The sequence below is a fragment of the Suncus etruscus genome, chromosome 20 (assembly GCF_024139225.1).
Source record: "Suncus etruscus isolate mSunEtr1 chromosome 20, mSunEtr1.pri.cur, whole genome shotgun sequence".
Lineage (NCBI taxonomy): Eukaryota > Metazoa > Chordata > Mammalia > Eulipotyphla > Soricidae > Suncus > Suncus etruscus.
In genome coordinates this window covers 13531847-13552154 of record NC_064867.1, presented here as the reverse complement: position 1 = coordinate 13552154, position 20308 = coordinate 13531847, and the positions used below count along the sequence as shown (strand labels likewise).

The 20308-nt window shown below is 36.7% G+C and overlaps 1 protein-coding gene across 1 annotated transcript in view; it reads right to left on the bottom strand.

Annotated features, from left to right (window-relative positions):
- NEK10 (NIMA related kinase 10) overlaps positions 1-20308 on the bottom strand; it is a 271236-nt gene that overhangs the window by 91792 nt on the left and 159136 nt on the right. Inside the window, exons 24-25 of the mRNA XM_049766054.1 lie at positions 1414-1543; positions 651-721 (exon numbers count right to left, since the gene is read on the bottom strand). Of these exons, the coding sequence (XP_049622011.1) occupies positions 651-721; positions 1414-1543 (201 nt within the window). The remainder of the gene's footprint in view (positions 1-650; positions 722-1413; positions 1544-20308) is intronic.

Sequence of the window (20308 nt, the reverse complement as noted above, 5' to 3'; positions counted from 1 at the left end):
GAGGGAGGGTTCACCCTACTAATAGGGTTCCATGTGGCTGGGAGGGGGTAAGAGAATTGAGGGATGATGTAAGGGTTGGGGTGGCTAGGGATGAAAAAAACCTCATGGACTCAGAACTTTGCAACTACATTAGGATATCAATTTTCATTAAGCTGTGGAACTTGTTTCTGGCTTTTTCTTAAAACTTACTTTAAAAGATAATATTAGTTTTTAACTAAGGTTAAAACTAAAGTTTTAAAACTACTTGCAACTTTATTATCTATCATGGTCTTTTTCAGGTCCATCTCTTTCTATATAGCTGCTTTCCACCTTCATGAACTTTCTATGGATTTTGCCTTTACAAATAACTTTCTGCATATGATTCATTTCACTTGCTACATAGCATATTTATTATACATCATGATAGAATACATTTTGAATAATCATCCTGATGGTTGCATAACTTTTCTGGTGAATGGCTTTCTTTCTTTGGATATTTTGGTGCATTCTAAATGGTTTCTATTTCTGACGATGATAACATGAACATTTTTCTAGTCTGGACTGTTTGGGAGCCCTTCTCTGTATAGACATTTACAAAGTACATTTTTTTAAAGATACAAGATATCTTTCGATAATCAGATCCTCTGCATTCAAGTTGTGAGACTAATTACCTGTGGATGGTATCTGTCACTTTTTCAGAGTAGATGCCTTCTGGCACTGGATCATAGACTGCCTCCACTATCTGCAAAAAAATAGATTACATGAAGAAAAGGAGTGTGGTTATCATTGAGCAGTAATATTAACACATTGCATCAGTATCCCAATAAGCAACTGAGCTTATTATGTCACACACAAATTAACTAGAAACAATGACAACACAACACAACCATTGCAACATTCTCATTAATTATACTTTTTAAAATATGGGAGTTTTTTTGTTTGTTTTGTTGGTTGGTTTTTGGGCCACACCTAGTGAGGCTCAGGGGTTACTCCTGCTATGTGCTCAGAAATCACTTCTGGATTGGAGGACTATATGGGACGCTGTGGGGGAAGAACCCTGGTCTATCCTAAACAAGCATGCACAAGGCAGATGCATTATGGCTTGTGCTACTGCTCCAGTCCCAGGAGTTTTATTTTTGAGGCTGAGTGAAAGCTAATTTTATATTCACAATAAATGATTGTGGTGGAGAATAAAGCATACTGAATTTGGGAAGTCCTAGACAGTTAAAATTTTAAAACCTAAAATAATTTTATTTGCTAAATAATTTTCTATATAAGTACAGTGGTAGAAAAATAGTACATAGCATAGGTTTACTTAGTTAGGTAATGTCTGTTACTTAATCTGAATACTTTTATGTAATCACCAAAGTTCTAGTTAATAAAATATAAATAAGACCACCACATAAGACCCAGTGGTCCCTCAAGCTTGCTTACTTTTGTAGCCAGGGAGAGCATATTGGTGCTATAGAAGGGAGGATTCAACGTCGCCATCTGATAAAGAATGCAGCCTGCTGCCCAGACATCAGCCTTCTCTCCATAAGGTTCGCTCTTCAGGACCTCAGGACTGAATTAAAGTAAGCATGTTAATACTGCACTAAATGCTTAAAATAAAAACATAGTGAAGAAACAGAGAAAAAGAGAAGAAAATTATCTGTCATGCTGGCAGACTGGGTGGGAGAAGAAAACTGGAAACATTGGTGGCAGAAAGTATACCATGGTGAAGGGATGGGTGCTGAAAAACTTATGACTAAAACTTAAAAAAAGGATGCTATGAAGGAGATAAGTTGGTACAGAAAGATCCAATTTTCAAGCAAGAGTTTGAGAGCATATATAGATATATATGCACACTATAAAAGTAAACTCATGATGACTATTTCAGGTAAACAAATTCTCTTCCATCTTCCAGCCTTGGATAAATGAAGAAACACAAATAACCTATTCTAAGTTCATATCAACAAGCCATAACAATGCCTAATGATTGCCCAAGGAACTGCTGGTCCAAACTCTTGGCTAATCAGGAGATCTTAGACATTACATCCTTGCTGTGATTTCCTAATGAGAAATGATCATGACCCCCTACTGCCTTTGCTTTGGCTTCTGTTGTTCTGCTTTAAATAATGGGATGTGAAAATAACTGCACTGAACCAGAACCTCAGTCTTTTTTTAAAAAAAAATTTTATTTAAGCACCATGGTTACAAACATGTTTGTAGTTGGATTTCAGTCATAACACACACACACACACACACACACACACACACACACACACCTTCACCAGTGAGCACTGAATGCCCACTGGGCCAAGGAAAGATTATGTCCCAGGAAGAAGCTGTCTCTTCTAAGTTTATCACAGGGAACAGGGGACAAGTTTTATTCTAGATACCAAATCAATCAGCAACCTGGAAAATGTACCCAATAAAACAACAATCCTATCGAGATAATAAATTTATTGACAATAAATTCCTATTGTTGTTCCATACAAGTTTCATAGTGAATTGTCATGTATCATTATCATGGGGAAATCTCACATACACAATCTTCTCCCCATTGGCTATGATGCAACTTTAGGCTATAAAGTAGGTTAAGATCATATTTATGTATCTTGCAGGGAATGACAAGTTCCTTTGTCTGCCTCTACCTAAGTTGCATTTCAAATATGTGGGTATTTATGGGTTTGTTATTATTTGATGTGGAAGAAAGTATAGTTCCCTTAGAGGTTTTGAACAAAGAGAAATTTATGCTGTCATATTTGTAGAATGAAATGAATAGAAGTGTTTAAAGCATCAAACTCCAATATACTCTAAATTAATTAGATAACTTTGTTTTATGCTGTATACCCAGGACTGTGTTCAGTCTTCTAAATTCACATTTTGAGGATTACCAGTTAACTTTGCCAGTGAATTAACACATTAATGCCAGCGTGTGTGTACTACCAGTGAGCCAACCACACTTGAATGTGTCTTAATTAGTACAAAGTACAAGCACGAACATCAAATAAGATACAGAAAAGCTCAAAAGATCAGTCTCAGAACAATCAGAGTGGACATAAATCAGTATTGACTGCTTGAACAACAAAAGAAGTACAGTTCTTGTAAGATTACAGGGGAATCCTAGTTTAAACGTTACATTAAGAATTTCAGAAGCAGATTACTGAAACCCCTTTTCTCCCTATCAGTCCTGCTTTTCCCAAACCTCAAGGATGCCAATGCATCTGCGTGAACTAATTTCAATTTATATCAGCCTTCCTGGTAGATTGGATCTAGCACTTACTTCCTGATACTCCAGCACTCCAAACCACTAAATGCAAAGTTCAATGGGAAAGCTAAAGAAGACATCTACTGTGAGGGATGCGGAGAGAAATCCTGGCAAATCTTCAAGTCCACCCAAATGCCTGAACCTTATAGATGAGGACCTAAAATCAACACTTAATGGTTTAGCAACGGAAATCAAGCCTGTGAAATTAAGAAATCTATAGATAAATAATTCAACTAACTCAAATAAGAACTCTTTAAGATGAGAGAATCCATACAAAGGGAACTGAAGGAACTAATAATAAAAAACAATATCCTCTACTGAATAAAATGTCCTGACTCCCTACAGACAAGTTACTCATGCTTTTTTTGTTTGTTTGTTTGTTTGTTTTGGTTTGGTTTGGGTTTTTTTTTTTTGGTCACACCCAGCACTGCTCAGGGATTACTCCTGGCTTTATGCTCAGAAATCACTCCTAGCAGGCCCGGGGGAACATATGAGATGTCAGGATTCGGACCACCATCCTTCTGCATGCAAGGTAAATGCCTTGCCTCCATGCTATCTCTCATATTTTAAACTACTGGGAATAGAGATATTCTTCATATTTCTTAAAGCTCAAGACATAGCTGTTGCTGTATGGTTAAGTTCTCTCTCTTTCTCTAACTCTCTTTTCCATTTCCTGTTCTCCCTCTCAACAGCCAGCCTCTGGATTTCTCTAAAGTCCAGCTTTCATATTTTTCCCATAAGAGAATGCCTTAATGTGATAAAAAAAAAAATCATTTACAAGAGCAGAATTTACTTAGCTTGTTTTTCTCATTATTATATTAGTTCCTTCTCACTGGAATCCATAAAACTTTATAATTCCCACAGAAACATCCATTATAAAAGTGGCTTTCTAGAGCAGGAAAGATAGCATGGAGGTAGGGCTTTTGCCTTGCATGCAGAAGGACAGTGGTTCGAATCTCAGCATCCCATATGGTCCCTCGAGCCGTCCAGTAGCAATTTCTGAGCATAGAGCCAGGAGTAACCACTGAGCGCTGCCGGGTGTGACCCAAAACAAAACAAACAACAACAAAAAAGTGGCTTTCTAGTTTCTCCCAATGAGAAATGGAGTCTACTTCTCTATCTCTTGAAGCTATGCTTGACCATAGGACTTGCTTTGGTAGAAGAGTCACCAGCAAAAGTGATGCTAGAAAAGATTTATTCTTTTTTTTTGTTTGTTTTGTTTTTGGGCCACACCCTTTGACGCTCAGAAGTTGCTCCTGGCTTCTTGGGGGACCATATGGGACGCCGGGGGATCGAACCGCGGTCCGTCCTAGGCTAGCGCAGGCAAGGCAGGCACCTTACCTCCAGCGCCACCGCCCGGCCCAAAAGATTTATTCTTAAGTCTTGCTCTCTGCTCTTGAAACCCCTATAAACACAGCTAATAACTAACTCTACGTTCACCTTCTAGATGGGGAGGAATATAGGAACCTGATTAGCTATGCCATCCACATTCACAAGGAATAAAACTCCAAATATTGGTGAAGTCCTTAACCACAATGCAAAATGAATTCTGGCAACACACTAATTAACAAATCTTAAAGGGACAAGTCCATTAGTCACCAGTGTATATACTAAATGGGAAAAAAGGTTTGTATTAAGTTTTTAACTTCTGAGGTAGTTTTTAAAATAAAACTGGTATCTTATTCTTCATTAGATTCTTAAAGCTTTCCATGAACCACTAAAATGACAAAAAATTTCTATTATAAAAAGATGAAAGTTAAAGTAATGAAGGAGATGAAATTTCAAGATGAAAAGATGAAAGTTAAAGACCACAAGTGCTAACTCTCACTATTTCAGAGACAAATCTTCAAAGATTCTTTTTTTATAATTGTACCAAAGGCAATGACTATTAGAAAATGAAATATTATTTCTAGAAATTACAAAAAGGACTTGCTGTATTAGGTGTAGGTAATCAGCTATGACCATTATCCCAATATCATACATGAAAGTACAAATCCCCATTACTCTGTATAATATTCATACTTATAGACAAGGTTTGCAAGATGAAGGTCAAATATAAAAATTCCATTGTAATTTAAAGATGAAAATTTGAGGTTTAATGAGCTAAAACAAAATCTTCTTTTGGGAAAATAAACATGAAGTATCAAAGCAATAAGTAAATGAAACAATCTTGCATAAACTGGGCTGGCCAAAACTTATTTGGATTTTGATTTGGTTTAAGTTTTAGTTACAACCAATGATACTTCTAGGAAAATGCAAGTGCCTCAAACCTATGGTTCCAGAATTAAAACAAAAAAACTGTGCTCCAATCCTATATTATGTAATTCCCCATAATGATATTGGAAATCATGAGCATAGAGAGGCATTTAAAATCATAGGGTGATTGAGATAACATGAAGACCCAATGCAGGAAATGCAAAGAGGAATTTACATGATTAATCTCTGATCATTACTGACCATAATAAAGGCAGTTAATGGAGCCTTAGAAATAACAGAACAATAAAAGAAGTTGGAAGACAGTTATGAACTAGCAGAACAAATGTTTTTCAAAAAAAAATCCCACAGAAGACCATGACTTTGAGGTGAATAATGAACCCAGCAAGACTAATTTCAATGCTCAGCAGATCATAAAGTTTTGGGTATATTTGACAACACTGAGTTTCCCTGAACCCTGTGGTCCTGGGTAAAAATAGTAATTATTAAAGAAAATTCCTCTTCTATCTACCTTTTTATATCTCAAAAAAAAAACAAAACCAATAAGACCAACTGCAAAGCAATACTTTTCCCTCCTTATATAATTTAGAGAAAATTTAACCTGCTGACCTTGTGTACTTGTGACAAAATCAGTTATGAATTCTTCAAATTATCTTTTATTTTTTGATCCACGTTTGGTTCATTTTGGGCCATACCCAGTGTGTTGGCCTTATTCCTGGTTCTGTGCTCAGGGATCACTCCTGCAGTGCTCATGGGTCCACATATGGTATTAGTGCCTGACTGCTGTACTATTTTTTCAGCCCCTGCTGAATTATTTTGCTTCTGCTGAGCATAGAAAGCAAATACCTAATATAATGTGGGTTAACTTTATATTTTTTTCAATATCCCCGAGCAGTGGCCTGATCCAGCACTCAGACCCCATTAATAGCACCTCCAGAGAAAAAAATGAAATGAGTCAAACATTCATTAATCTGCCTACACCTACACGCACAGACACACCCTGTCATAAACCTTTTGTACACAGCTCTTGCTACTTGTTTACTCCTGCCTATAAAGAAAAATAATCAGGCATCTTTTTCTGCCTGTCACAAGTACACAAGGTCACAGGTTAAGTATTTGAAGAAATTTCCATATTGCTTTCCATAAAGGTTGAACTAGACAGCATTCCCACCAGAAGTGAATAAGAGTTTCTTACTCTCTACATCCCTGCCAGCACTGCTTGTTCCATTCTTTGTGATGTGCACCACATCACAAACTATTGTACCTCATAGTTGTTATGATTTGCATCTCCCTGATGATTCAAGGGAATCCATATAGGAAAGGAAGAAGCTCTCACTGTTTGCAGATGACATGATACTCTACTTAGAAAACCCTAAAGACTCTACCAAAAAGCTTCTAGAAACAAAAGATTCATATAGCAATGTGGCAGGCTACAAAATTAACAAACAGAAATCAATGGCCTTTTTATACACCAATAATGATACGGAAGAAATGGACATTAAGAAAACAACCCCATTCACATTAGTGCCACACAAACTCAAATATCTTGGAGTCAACTTGAACAAAGACATGAAGGACCTATACAAAGAAAAATATAAAGCCCTGCTCCAAGAAATAAGAGAGCATACACGGAAATGGAAACACATACTCTGCTCATGGATTGGCAGAATTAACATCATTAAAATGGCAATACTCCCCATAGCATTGTACAGATTTGATGCGATCCCTCTAAAGATACCCATGATATTCCTCAAAAAAGTAGATCAAACACTTCTGAAATTCATTTGGAACAATACCCTCGAATAACTAAAGCAATCCTTGGGAAAAGGAATATGGGAGGCATTATTTTCCCCAATTTTAAACTGTATTACAAAGCAATAGTTATCAAAACAGTATGGTATTGAAATAAAGACAGACCCTCATTCAGTGGAATAGGCTTGAGCACTCAGATAATGTCACCCAGACATGCAATCATCTAACTTTTTGATAAGGGAGCAAGAAATCCTAAATGGAGCAAGGAAAGCATCTTTAACAAGTGGTGTTGGCACAACTGGTTAGTCACATGCAAAAAAGCGAACTTAGATCCCCAGCTAACCTCATGTACGAAGGTAAAATACAAATGGATTAAAGACCTTATATCAGACCTGAAACCATAAGGTATAAGAACAACATGTAGGTAAAACACTCCATGACATTGAGGCTAAAGGCGTCTTCATGGAGGACACTGCACTCTCCAATCAAGTGGAAGCAGAGATAAACAGATGGGAATATATTAAGCTGAGAAGCTTCTGCACTTCAAAGGAAATAGTGCCCAGGATACAAGAGTCACCCACGGAGTGAGAGAGATTATTCACCCAATACCCATCAGTTAAGGAGCTAATATCCAAATATACAAGGCACTGATGGAACTTTACAAGAAAGAAACATCTAATCCCATCACAAAATGGGAAGAAGAAATGAACAGACACTTTGCCAAAGAAAAAATACAAATGGCCAAAAGGCACATGAAAATATGCTCCATCATTAATCATTAATCAGGAGCTATTTCTGACATGTAGTAAAAGGGCCGTGTAGATAACATGGGCTAGCACTGCACGTGAATGCTAGAACTAATTGCAGGTCAGTCAGTGAAAGGAAAATGGAAACCCAGGGCTTGTCCTTCTCATTGTGTTACATGACTGACTTTGGCCCCATATTACCTCCTGAGGAAAACATTTATTTTCCTTTTCTACCTCTACCTCTGTTTATATTTACTCTCGAAGCAATCTTTTCACTTTTAAATTGGTGTAGTGGCATGCTCATACTGAAAAATGAACTGTTCATCGTCTGATTCTTCAGATTCAGCTGCTCTGTATCCCTTAGAAACTTTCAAATATCAAGCACCAGTGCATCCGGAGAATCTGCCTCCCCATTTTTACTTCAAATTCCTGAGGAATCCAGCATTATCACACTAGTCAACCTAAGCCAAACTACCTTCCAAATGCTAGTACATTCCACAATCATATTATAATGCTTTACAACTGAGAGTTTACCAGAACAAGTATATAAATGATGAGCAGTGAGCCATGGAGGAAACTTGAAAATATCATTTAAAATGAAGTGAGCCAGAAAAACAAAGGATAAATACAGGATAATATGTCTTACATGTGTTATTTAGAATAAATGTAGGAAGAAGTGCAATGGTTTAAATGGTGCTTTTCTAGAACATTCACAGCCCCAGAGTAGAGTGGGGAGAAGAAAACAAATAGAGTAGAGGAGGAGGAAGACGCAAAACCCAGAAATAAACAACACTGAAATCATGAGAACCAAACTTTCACAACCAAACTTAAAAAGGTGCCTGTTATGATGGCAGGCTCAGTTTTGGGTAAGGTATGGGATGGATTCTGGGAACATTCGTAGAGGTAGCTTGCACTGGTGCTGGAGTTGGTGCCGAAATATTTATGTTTAAAACTTAATTATGAATAATTTATAAATCAAAATGCTTTAAATTTACAATTTTAATCGAAAAATCAGCACAAAGAAATATCTAAGATTGAAGAAAATAATTTGTTATAGAATATGTGAAACTGAAGAAGAAATTAAAACTTTGGAAGAAAATGAACAACCATTTCTGAAAAAGTATCACATTGGCAACGTGACGATACCACATCTTGGAACTATCATTTGCAGATGTCATAAAAGAAAATTTTCCCTTAAGGAATTTTAGAAAATGCTAATAAAAGAATCTTGAAAGGACTGAGACATAGCTAAGGCTGAGTATTTGGATACAATTTTTTCTTATTGAAATTATTCACTCAATAACATTTGCTTCACTGGGTAAAGATAGAAAAGGGAATTTTGCATCCCACTGCAGTGTATTAATTCTGAGTCTATTAAAAAGTACATTTAGTTTCCAGGTTCTTGCTATGATACTTTCATCTCCCTAGAGTGCCTTTCAAAAAGTAAAGAAGTACAGAAAGAGAAGTAACTTATGTTAACTGAAAATAAAACAAAGACAAAATTTGAAAGAATATAAATAGTTTCTAAGGCCTTTCTCAATCAGTGAGGCAAAGCCCAACTGAATTTATGCAAATAATCATCAGATTTGGTGAGAAATAATTCAAAATGCCAATAACTACTAGATATTTGACGGAAGTCAAAGTATTACTGTATGTTGTCATGATTCAGTATAGAGCATTTAGTAACACTAAATGGATAAAAACCAAATACAAGTATGAGAATGTGCATATTTAAGTAGCTGTAAATGGGGAAAATGATACTGTTATCAGTGTAACTCCAAAGTTATCAGTAAAATAGGATGAGTGTTTTCCAGGATTAATATAGTTGGGGAGCGTTCAGAGGAAATAAGTTTGCTTCATTTTCTGCACAGTGAGAAATAAGCTATTCAGACACTAAATGAAATTAAAGCTTAATTTTAAAAAAAGAATCTGAAAGAATTATTTGTCTGATTGCAAGATCTATTGATGCTCTGGTCTTTGACAATGAGATGTTACTGGTAAGTACCTCAGGTAAGTGGTATAATATGGAAAGCCATAGATGTAATAAGGCTTTCTGCTGAACCCTGTCATATTCTCCACTATACAGAGAATAAATGGAATGAGAGAACATATTGGAAGACAATATGAACTTGCACTACTAAAAGAGTCAAGTCAAGGAGAAGAAAAGGACATGTTGCAGACAATATGATAATGGAAAAGTGGCAAACTCCCTTGTGCTCCCAAGCTCCCAAATATCTGAGATCAGAATAATTAATATAGATGATCATGCTTTGGTTGAAAATCTTGATAAATTTGGAATATATCAATGTATGCCTGTGTATTGTGTACGTCACAATAGATATATCAAAGGAGTAGCATTATTACTATTTGGTGGGGTGTTTGGGGCTTACCAATGTTGCTAGAGAGCAATACTCAGCCCAGCAGTTTGAACAGAATATTTAATTTTTGGCTAGAGATGCCATTTTGTCTAGAGATTGCCTGCACCAACTAGAGCTAGTCCAGTGGTGGTCTGGTCAGAGGGATGTAGTATAGAGCAATAGAACTTGTGAATGCTAACAATCTTAAAGCTTTGTCCTTAGAGGTTCTGCAAACTGAACTCCTACATAAGTCCATAATTCCAGGTGCTTGCTGCCATTGAATGAAATTTTAAATAGAAAGTTTAAAAGACTTGCTTAATAAGTAAAAGCTCTAAAATTGTTCTAAATACACAGTTATTTTTGTATGCTTATTTGTTTTGTTTTGGGGGCCACAACTGATGAGACTTATAAACTATTTCTGGTTCTATGATCAAGGGACCATATGTGCTGTCAGGAATTCAAACTACTAGATGTAAACTATCTCCACTAGATCTAAAAACAAACTTCTTACAGAGAATATCTAGAGATTTAGTTGACATATTCAAGAGCCATAGAATAGCATACCATGGAAAGAGGTGAATGTTTCTTTATTGTTGGAGCCTGCCTCCCACTCAAGTTTTATGATAGGTTATAATCTTATACCAAAAATACAGGACATCAATATAATATGAATTATGAACAAAATGCAGTATTTGGTATTCATTTATACTTAAATATATATTTTAAAAATATAGTTAGTTGAAACAAATGGAAAATCTCAACAAATTTTACTATATACTGTATTTTATCTAAAGATTGCAATATTTTCTGTGACTGCTTTGTTAGTGTTTAAGTCGTTTTTATTATAGAAGACTATGCAAAAGTGACCTAAGCATTAAACATGATTATCTACACCTTAGAAAAATAATAATTGCAAGGTATTTATATGGAGCGTCTATTATGTTAGAGAAATAACAGAAAAAGAATAAAAAAAATCACTTTTCTCATGCCACATGAGTATATATTATTGTTTCCTAACACTATTAAAATCATTGATACAACATGCCCAACTGCCCAGCCCAGAAGCCCAGAGAAGTCCTGGTTATCAGCCAGCCAGCCTGCTTTCAGTTTCCCAACTCCTCTCCCATCACTTTAACATCTGAACAGAGTAGGCACCCTGTAGAGGCAGCCTAGAATGAATAACCTAGGTTAAATGCTAGAAACCAGCCTGAAGCCCCAGCTAAGAGTGGCTCAAAGGGATACAACAGAAGCCCTAGCTCACTGTCCTCTATCCCTGAACTGCATGGCTGCATACTCCTTGAACTTCATACTGAAGACATCAAGATATCCCTATGATATATCCCTATGATATATGATGTATCTTCCCATGAAAATATCCCTATGAAATTTACAATCCTAGGGTAGACATCTACCTCTATGGAATGAATTGTTTATATAAAATGTTTACTATTTATGGGAGATAACTACCGAGATTTATTGCAGATATCAACAAACACAATGGGGAAACTATGTAAAAGCTCACCAAGCACAAGATGTGAAGACAATGGGTCAGAAAAATCTAATATCATTGTAATCTTTCAGTTAAAGATGTTATGGACAGCATAATACAGATGTTTAACATGTTCAAAAAATTAAAGGTAAATATACAAGAAAATCATGATAAAAATTAGAAATCTACAATATATAATAATAGACCAAAAAGTGTAGTAAATAAAATTAAAAAAAAAACTCAATAACAGCTGAATAAAAAATGTGTGATTACCAAGAAGAGGTGCATAAACCTCTATAAAACAATAAAAGATGGAAGAAAAATTGAAAGAAATGAACACAATAGATAGCTAGAGGGTAAGTTCAAAAGGATAATAAAATAATCATTAGCATCTCTAAGATTAGGAACAAGAATTTGATGTAGAATCAATAGTCAAGAAATCACAGAAAAGATTTTCCCAGAGTTGAGGAGTACATGCACCCATTAAAGAGATCCTAAAGATTCTAGCTAAGAATAATCCCCAAAGAAAATAATCCAAGATGCAGTTTAGTCCAAAGATAGAAAACAAAAATGAAATAGAATATTGAAATCAGCATGATCACAGAAGCAACTCACATACAAAGAAATTCCCTCTGATTTATAGTATATTTATCAGAGGAGACTCTGTGTACCAGAAAATAATAGCAGAAGAGAGTAAAAATGTTGAATTAACTTCTTTCCAAAAATATTATCCAAAAAGATTGTCATTCAGATTTTAAGGAACAAAATTTTGTGGATAAGCTTAGGAACTTCTCAGGCATAAAATAAGTCGTATGCAAGACACATTTAAGGAAACTTTTTGAAAGGCAAGACTAACCTCACAATCACACATAATTGCTACATAATAGATTTTTAAAAGGCCTCTACTGTGATACATGGAGGCAGACATAATCACCCCACCCAGAAGAGATCCTGAGGGCATAGCAGAGATCTCCTGAGGACACAACAGCAAAGGTAGGATGTCAACACCCATGAAGGGCAGAGCCAGAATCCTGCCTTGTGCTTTGCAAAAAGGAGACATTTTAAAAGGCCTATGTTCTGCTCCAGAAGGCAGACATAATCACTGTACCCAGAAGATCTCCTGAGGGCACAACAGCAAAGGTAGATTGTCTCTGCCCAGAAAAGGCAATGACGGGCCCAGAGAGATAGCACAGCGGCATTTGCCTTGCAAGGAGCCGATTCCAGGACCAAAGGTGGTTGGTTCGAATCCCTGTGTCCCATATGGTCCCCCGTGCCTGCCAGGAGCTGTTTCTGAGCAGACAGCCAGGAGTAACCCCTGAGCACTGCCAGTTGTGGCCCAAAAACAAAAACAAACAAACAAACCAAAAAAAGGCAGTGACAACAAAAGGCAGCAAACCCACTTTGTTTCGTGACTGTTAATATCTTCTAGCCAATAAACCCCAGCACATCATGTAGAAAAACCACACTACACTCCTATTCAGCATAGCACTGGAAGTACTTGCTATAGCGATCAGGCAAGAAAAAGATATCAAGGGAATCCAGATAGGAAAGGAAGAAGTCAAGCTCTCACTGTTTGCAGATGACATGATACTCTACTTAGAAAACCCTAAAGACTCTACCAAAAAGCTTCTAGAAACAATAGACTCATATAGCAAGGTGGCAGGCTACAAAATTAACTCACAAAAATCAATGGCCTTTCTATACACCAATAGTAATAAGGATGAAATGGACATTAAGAAAACAACCCCATTCACAATAGTGCCACAGAAACTCAAATATCTTGGAATCAACTTGACTAAAAATGTGAAGGACCTATACAAAGAATACTATAAAACTCTGCTCCAAGAAATAGAGAGGATACACATAAATGAAAAAGCATACCCTGCTCATGGATTGGCAGGATTAACATCATCAAAATGGCAATACTCCCCAAGGCATTATACAGATTTAATGCTATCCCTCTAAAGATACCCATCACATTCTTCAAAGAAGTGGATCAGGCACTTTTGAAATTCATTTGGAACAATAAACACCCTAGAATAGCTAAAGCAATCATTGGGAAAAAGAATATGGGAGGAATTACTTTCCCCAACTTTAAACTGTACTACAAAGCAATAGTTATCAAAACAGCATGGTATTGGAATAAGGACAGGCCCTCAGATCAGTGGAATAGGCTTGAATACTCAGAAAATGTTCCCCAGACATACAATCACCTAATTTTTGATAAAGGAGCAGGAAATCCTAAATGGAGCAGGGAAAGCCTCTTCAACAAGTGGTGTTGGCACAACTGGATAGCCACTTGCAAAAAATTGAACTTAGATCCCCAGCTAACATCATGTACGAAGGTAAAATCCAAATGGATTAAAGACCTCGATATCAGACCCGAAACCATAAGATATATAGAACAACACATAGGAAAAACACTCCAGGACATTACAGACATATTCAAGGAGGAAACTGCACTCTCCAAGCAAGTGAAAGCAGAGATTAACAGATGGGAATATATTAAACTGAGAAGCTTCTGCACCTCAAAGGAAATAGTGCCCAGGATACAAGAGCCACCCACTGAGTGGGAGAAACTATTCACCCAATACCCATCAGATAAGGGGCTAATCTCCAAAATATACAAGGCACTGACAGAAATTTACAAGAAAAAAACATCTAATCTCATCAAAAAATGGGGAGAAGAAATGAACAGACACTTTGACAAAGAAGAAATACAAATGGCCAAAAGACACATGAAAAAATGCTCCATATCACTAATCATCAGGGAGATGCAAATCAAAACAATGATGAGATACCACCTCACACCACAGAGAATGGCACACATCACAAAGAATGAGAATAAACAGTGTTGGCGGGGATGTGGAGAGAAAGGAACTCTCATCCACTGCTGGTGGGAATGCCGTCTAGTTCAACCTTTATGGAAAGCGATATGGAGATTCCTCCAAAAACTGGAAATCGAGCTCCCATACGATCCAGCTATACCACTCCTAGGAATATACCCTAGGAACACAAAAATACAATACAAAAACCCCTTCCTTACACCTATATTCATTGCAGCACTATTTACCATAGCATGACTCTGGAAACAACCAAGATGCCCTTCAACAGACGAATGGCTAAAGAAATTGTGGTACATATACACAATGGAATATTATGCAGCTGTCAGGAGAGATGAAGTCATGAAATTTTCCTATACATAGATGTACACAGAATCTATTATGCTGAGTGAAATAAGTCAGAGAGAGAGAAAAATGCAGAATGGTCTCACTCATCTATGGGTTTTAAGAAAAATGAAAGACATTCTTGCAATAATAAATTTCAGACACAAAAGAGAAAAGAGCTGGAAGTTCCAGCTTACCTCAGGAAGCTCACCACAAAGAATTATGAGTTTAGTTAGAGAAATAACTACATTTTGAACTGTCCTAATATTGAAAATGTATGAGGGAAATGGAGAGCCTGTTTAGAGTACAAACGGGGGTCGGTTGGGGAGGAGGGAGATTTGGGACATTGGTGATGGGAATGTTGCACTGGTGATGGGTGGTGTTCTTTATATGACTGAAACCCAAACACAATCATGTATGTAATCAAGGTGTTCAAATAAAAAAAAAACCACACTATGGGGGCAGGAGAGATATCATGGAGGTAAGGCATTTAGCTTTCATGCAGAAGGATGGTGGTTCGAATACCGGCATCCCATATGGTCCCCTCTGCCTGCCAGAGGCGATTTCTAAGCTAGAGCCAGGTGTAATCCCTGAGCACTGCCAGCTGTGACCCCCCCCCCAAAAAAAAAAAACAAATAAAAAATAAAGAAAAACCACACTACAAGCATGAAAGTGGGGAAGCAACACAGGCCAGCATCGTGCATAGAGAATGAAGATGGCATCCTCTTTGGATGCCCTGGATATCTTTTGTTTGTTTGTTTTTGTTTTTGTTTATGGACCACACCTGGTGGTGCTCTGGGTTTACTCCTGGCTTTGTGCTCAGAAGCCCTTGATATCTTCTCCACCTAATTGCTATGTTGAACACAAGTGATCAGAATGGGCAACATAGTATTTTGCCTGATTTTAGAGTTATGGCTTTAGTTTGACCACATTTAGTATAATGATTGCTGTGTAAGTAAGGCAAATGTCTTTGAGAATGCTGAGGAAAATTCTTCAGTTCCCAATTTTATTTAGTTTTATTTTTAAATCATGAATGAGTGCTGCATCTTGTAAAATTATTTATCTACATCTATTGATAAAATAATATATCTTTTTCTTTTACTGATATATTATGTTATTTACCTGTGCATGCTATCCATCGTTGCTTCCCTGGGGTGAATCACATTTGGTCATGGTGAATGACTTTGTTAATAAGTTGTTGGATTTTATTGCTAGTATTTTCTTTTGGATCTTTGTATCTGTATTCATCAGGGATTTCAGCCTGCTATTATCTTTTCTTGTGTGTCTGTCTGCTTTTGTTATAAGAATATCAGTGCACATTTACAATCACCAAGTCCCCATTTATATCTGCCCCCCCCCAGCTTTGCCTTGTACTATCTATCCTTTGCCTGCCTTTGTTACAAACATTTTTCTTTTCTTTCTCCCTCTTTCTTTCTCTTCCTTTTTTCATTTCATTTTAGACAATACAGTGTGTAGTATTGTTACTGAGGGAGTATCATGAATATCAGTTATCTCCTTCTGGCAACCAGTTCTTGTCCAGAGTGATCACTTCCAACTGGCACTCCTCTGTTATTTGTGAAAAATATTATTTCATGGATTGGTCCTCCTGGCCCTTGTCTCTATTGTCTCTGAATATTAATAGTATGCTATCATTTTTTAATATCCCACAAATGAATGCAATCATTCTATGTCTACACCTCTGTGTCAGAAAATGTTCTGCTCAGTTGTGGTTGTCAAAGTCAGTCCTCTGTAATTAGAGATCTTGGTTTTTGTACAGATCCTAGATCAAAGTCTAGGATAGAGTCTATATGGTTCCAGAAGTTCTTCTCCATCATGGTTGTAGTTGGTCTTCTGTAATTAGTGATCTTGATTTTTACACAAATCCTAGGATGAAGCCTAGGATAGAGTATTTACTTAAGGTTCCAGAATTTCTGTTCAGTTGCAGTTGTCAAAGTCAGACGTGTTCCATTAGAGATCAAAGAGGAAAAAAAGAAGTCAAGCTCTCACTATTTGTGGATGACATGATGCTGTATCTAAAACATTCTAAAAAAGTAACAAATACTTCTAGAAACACTACATTTGTATAGCAAAGTAGCAGGCTACAAAAATTAATACACAAAAGTTCATGGCTTGCCATGCAAACAATGAAAGAGAAGAGAGAGATTAAAAATAATCACACCACAATTATGCCTTATTAAATAAATTACTTTGAAATCACCTTAAATAAAAAGGTAAGAGACCTAAACAAAGAAAACTACACTAGAAACACTACTTCAAGAAATAAGAGTATGCCCCATGAACACAGTCACCCTGTCTACATTCAACCAGCTCCACAGACTCAATCTATTCTCAGAGATGTAAACAGATGTGGAAAGAATTGTGGGAAAATGGGCCATGCAGCTGCCATCTTGGGAGATGAGGCAGACCAAGTCCCCACCCTGCCAAAGCCATACGAGCTGCATCAATGACCCACAATCACCTATTCATGAATTGTCCTGCTTCACCACTCATCTATATTTCTCTACAAAGATAGCTATCTAAACAAAACTCAAATATTTGGACTGACAACAGCAAAAAAATGTTGGAGTGAGTGTGAGCATCCCCTCCCACATTCTTGTACTTCAGAAGAGCCTGGCAGCTAAAAAATGTCACATAAAAGCCAGTGATAGTGCTTGGAATTCTTGAACTGGGCAGCCATATTTGCACCCAAGTTTTTAATGCATTCATCTCTGTAGGAACACACACATTTAGACACCAATGTGTATTTGAAGTCACCTAACATTCAAAAACAAAAGTAGTTACAGAATGATCAACTAGCAAGAAGAGCTTATGATACTAACCAAAAATAAATAAATAGGTAAAAATAGATAATAAAAATAATAAATAATAATATATGACTAGATAAAAGAGGACACTAGAAAATAGAAACACAATCTTTGTTCATGGATTGAAAAGATAAATATTATCAAAATGGCAATACACATCAAAGCATTATGGAGTTTCAATGCAATCCCTATAAAATACCCTGAATATTATTAAATATAGACCAATCACAAAATACATACGGAAAAATAAACACAAATACACAAACAAAAAGCTAAAGCAATTCTTGGGAAAAAGAAAATGAGAGACACCATCACTTTCCCTAATTTTAAACTGTACTATAAAGCAGTAGTAAGTAAAACAGCAAGGTATTGAAATAAAAACAATTTTACTCAAAATCAATGAAATAGTCTTGAATAACCTGAGACAGACCCTAATGTATATTATAAGTTATTATTCAATAAAGAAACACACATGCAGTGGACTGGAAGAGCCTCTTCAACAAGTGGTATTAGGAAAACTGGTCAGCTACAAGCAAAAAAAATATTATCTAAGACCTCTTCTAGCACCATGAACTAAAGTTAAATAAAAACGGGACTAAAGACCCTGATATAAGATCTGTATTCATAAGGTACAGAGAAGAAATAATAGGCAAGGGGCCGGCGAGGTGGTGCTAGAGGTAAGGTGTCTGCCTTGCAAGCGCTAGCCAAGGAAAGGACCACGGTTCGATCCCCCGGCGTCCCATATGGTCCCCCCAAGTCAGGGGCAATTTCTGAGCACATAGCCAGGAGTAACCCCTGAGCATCTAACGGGTGTGGCCCGAAAAAACAAAACAAAAAAAAGTAAAAAAAATAAATAAATAAAAAGAAATCATAGGCAAAACTCTCTGTGACATTAAATCTAGAGAGGTCAGCCTTGTCTTGTGCCAGAATTTAGAGGGAAGGCTTTTAGTTTTTCTCTACTGAGGATAATATTTGCCACTGGCTTGTGGTAGATGGCCTTAACTATATTGAGAAAGGTTCCTTTCATTTCCATCTTGCTGAGAGTTTTGATGAAGAATGGGTGTTGGACCATATCGAATGCTTTCTCTGCATCTATTGATATGATCATGTGATTTTTATTTTTCCTGTGTTGATGTTGTATATTATATTGGTAGATTTACAGATGTTAAACCATCCTTGCATTCCTGGAATAAAACCTACTGGGTCAGAGTGGATGATCTTAATGAGGTATTGAATCCTATTTGCCAGGATTTTATTGAGGATCTTTGCATCTGTGTTCATCAGCGATATTGGTTGTAATTGTCTTTTTTGGTAGCATCTCTGTCTGGTTTAGGTGTCAAGGTGATGTTGGCTTCATAAAAGCTATTTGGAAGTGTTCCCGTTTCTTCAATTTCATGAAAGAGTCTTGCCAGGTTTGGTAGTAGTTTCTCTTGAAAGGTTTGAAAGAATTCATTAGTGAATCCATCTGGGCCTGGGCTTTCGTTTTTGGGCAGACATTTGGTTACTGTCTTAATTTCCTCAGTAGTGATGGGGTTGTTTAGATATGCTACATCCTCTTCATTCAACCGTGGAAGATTATGAGTCCAAGAATTTATCCATTTCTTCCAGGTTCTCATTTTTAGTGGCATAGAGTTTCTCAAAGTAGTTTCTGATTACCCTTTGAATCTCTGCCATATCATTAGTGATCTCTCCTTTTTCATTCCTAATATGAGTTATCAAGTTTCTCTCTCTCTCTTTCTTTGTTAGTTTTGCCAGTGGTCTATCAATCTTGTTTATTTTTTCAAAGAACCAACTTCTGCTTTTGGTGATCTTTCAGATTGTTTTCTGGGTTTCCATTGATTTCGGCTCTCAGCTTTGTTATTTCCTTCTGTCTCCCTTTTTGTTGAGCACTTTCTAAATCTATGAGTTGCATCTTTAAGCTATTCAGGTATTCCCCTTCTTCTTTCCTGATGTGTGCTTGCAAAGCTATAAATTTTCCTCTCACTACTACTTTTGCTGTGTCCCATAATTTCTGATAGTTTGCGTCTCTATTGTCATTTGTTTCCAGGAAGATTTTGATTTTTTCTTTGATTTCATCTTGGACCCACTGGTTATTCAGTATTAGGCTGTTTAAGTTCCAGTTATTAAAGTTTTTCTGTGTCCCTTTGTAGTTCATATATGATTTCAGGGCTTTGTGGTCAGCGAAGGTAGCCTGCAAAATTTCTATCCACTTGATATTATGGAGGTATGTTTTATGTACTAGCATGTAGTCTATCCTGGAGAATGTCCCATGTACATTAGAGAAGAATGTGTATCCAGGTTTCTGGGGGTGGAGTGTCCTATATATATCTACTAGGCCTCTTTCTTCCATTTCTCTTTTCAGGTCTAGTATATTCTTGTTGGGTTTCAGTCTGGTTGACCTATCCAGTGTTGACAAAGCCATGTTGAGGTCCCCCACAATTATTGTGTTGTTATTGATATTATTTTCCAGATTTGTCAACAGTTGTATTAAATATTTTGCTGGCCCCTCATTCGGTGCATATATGT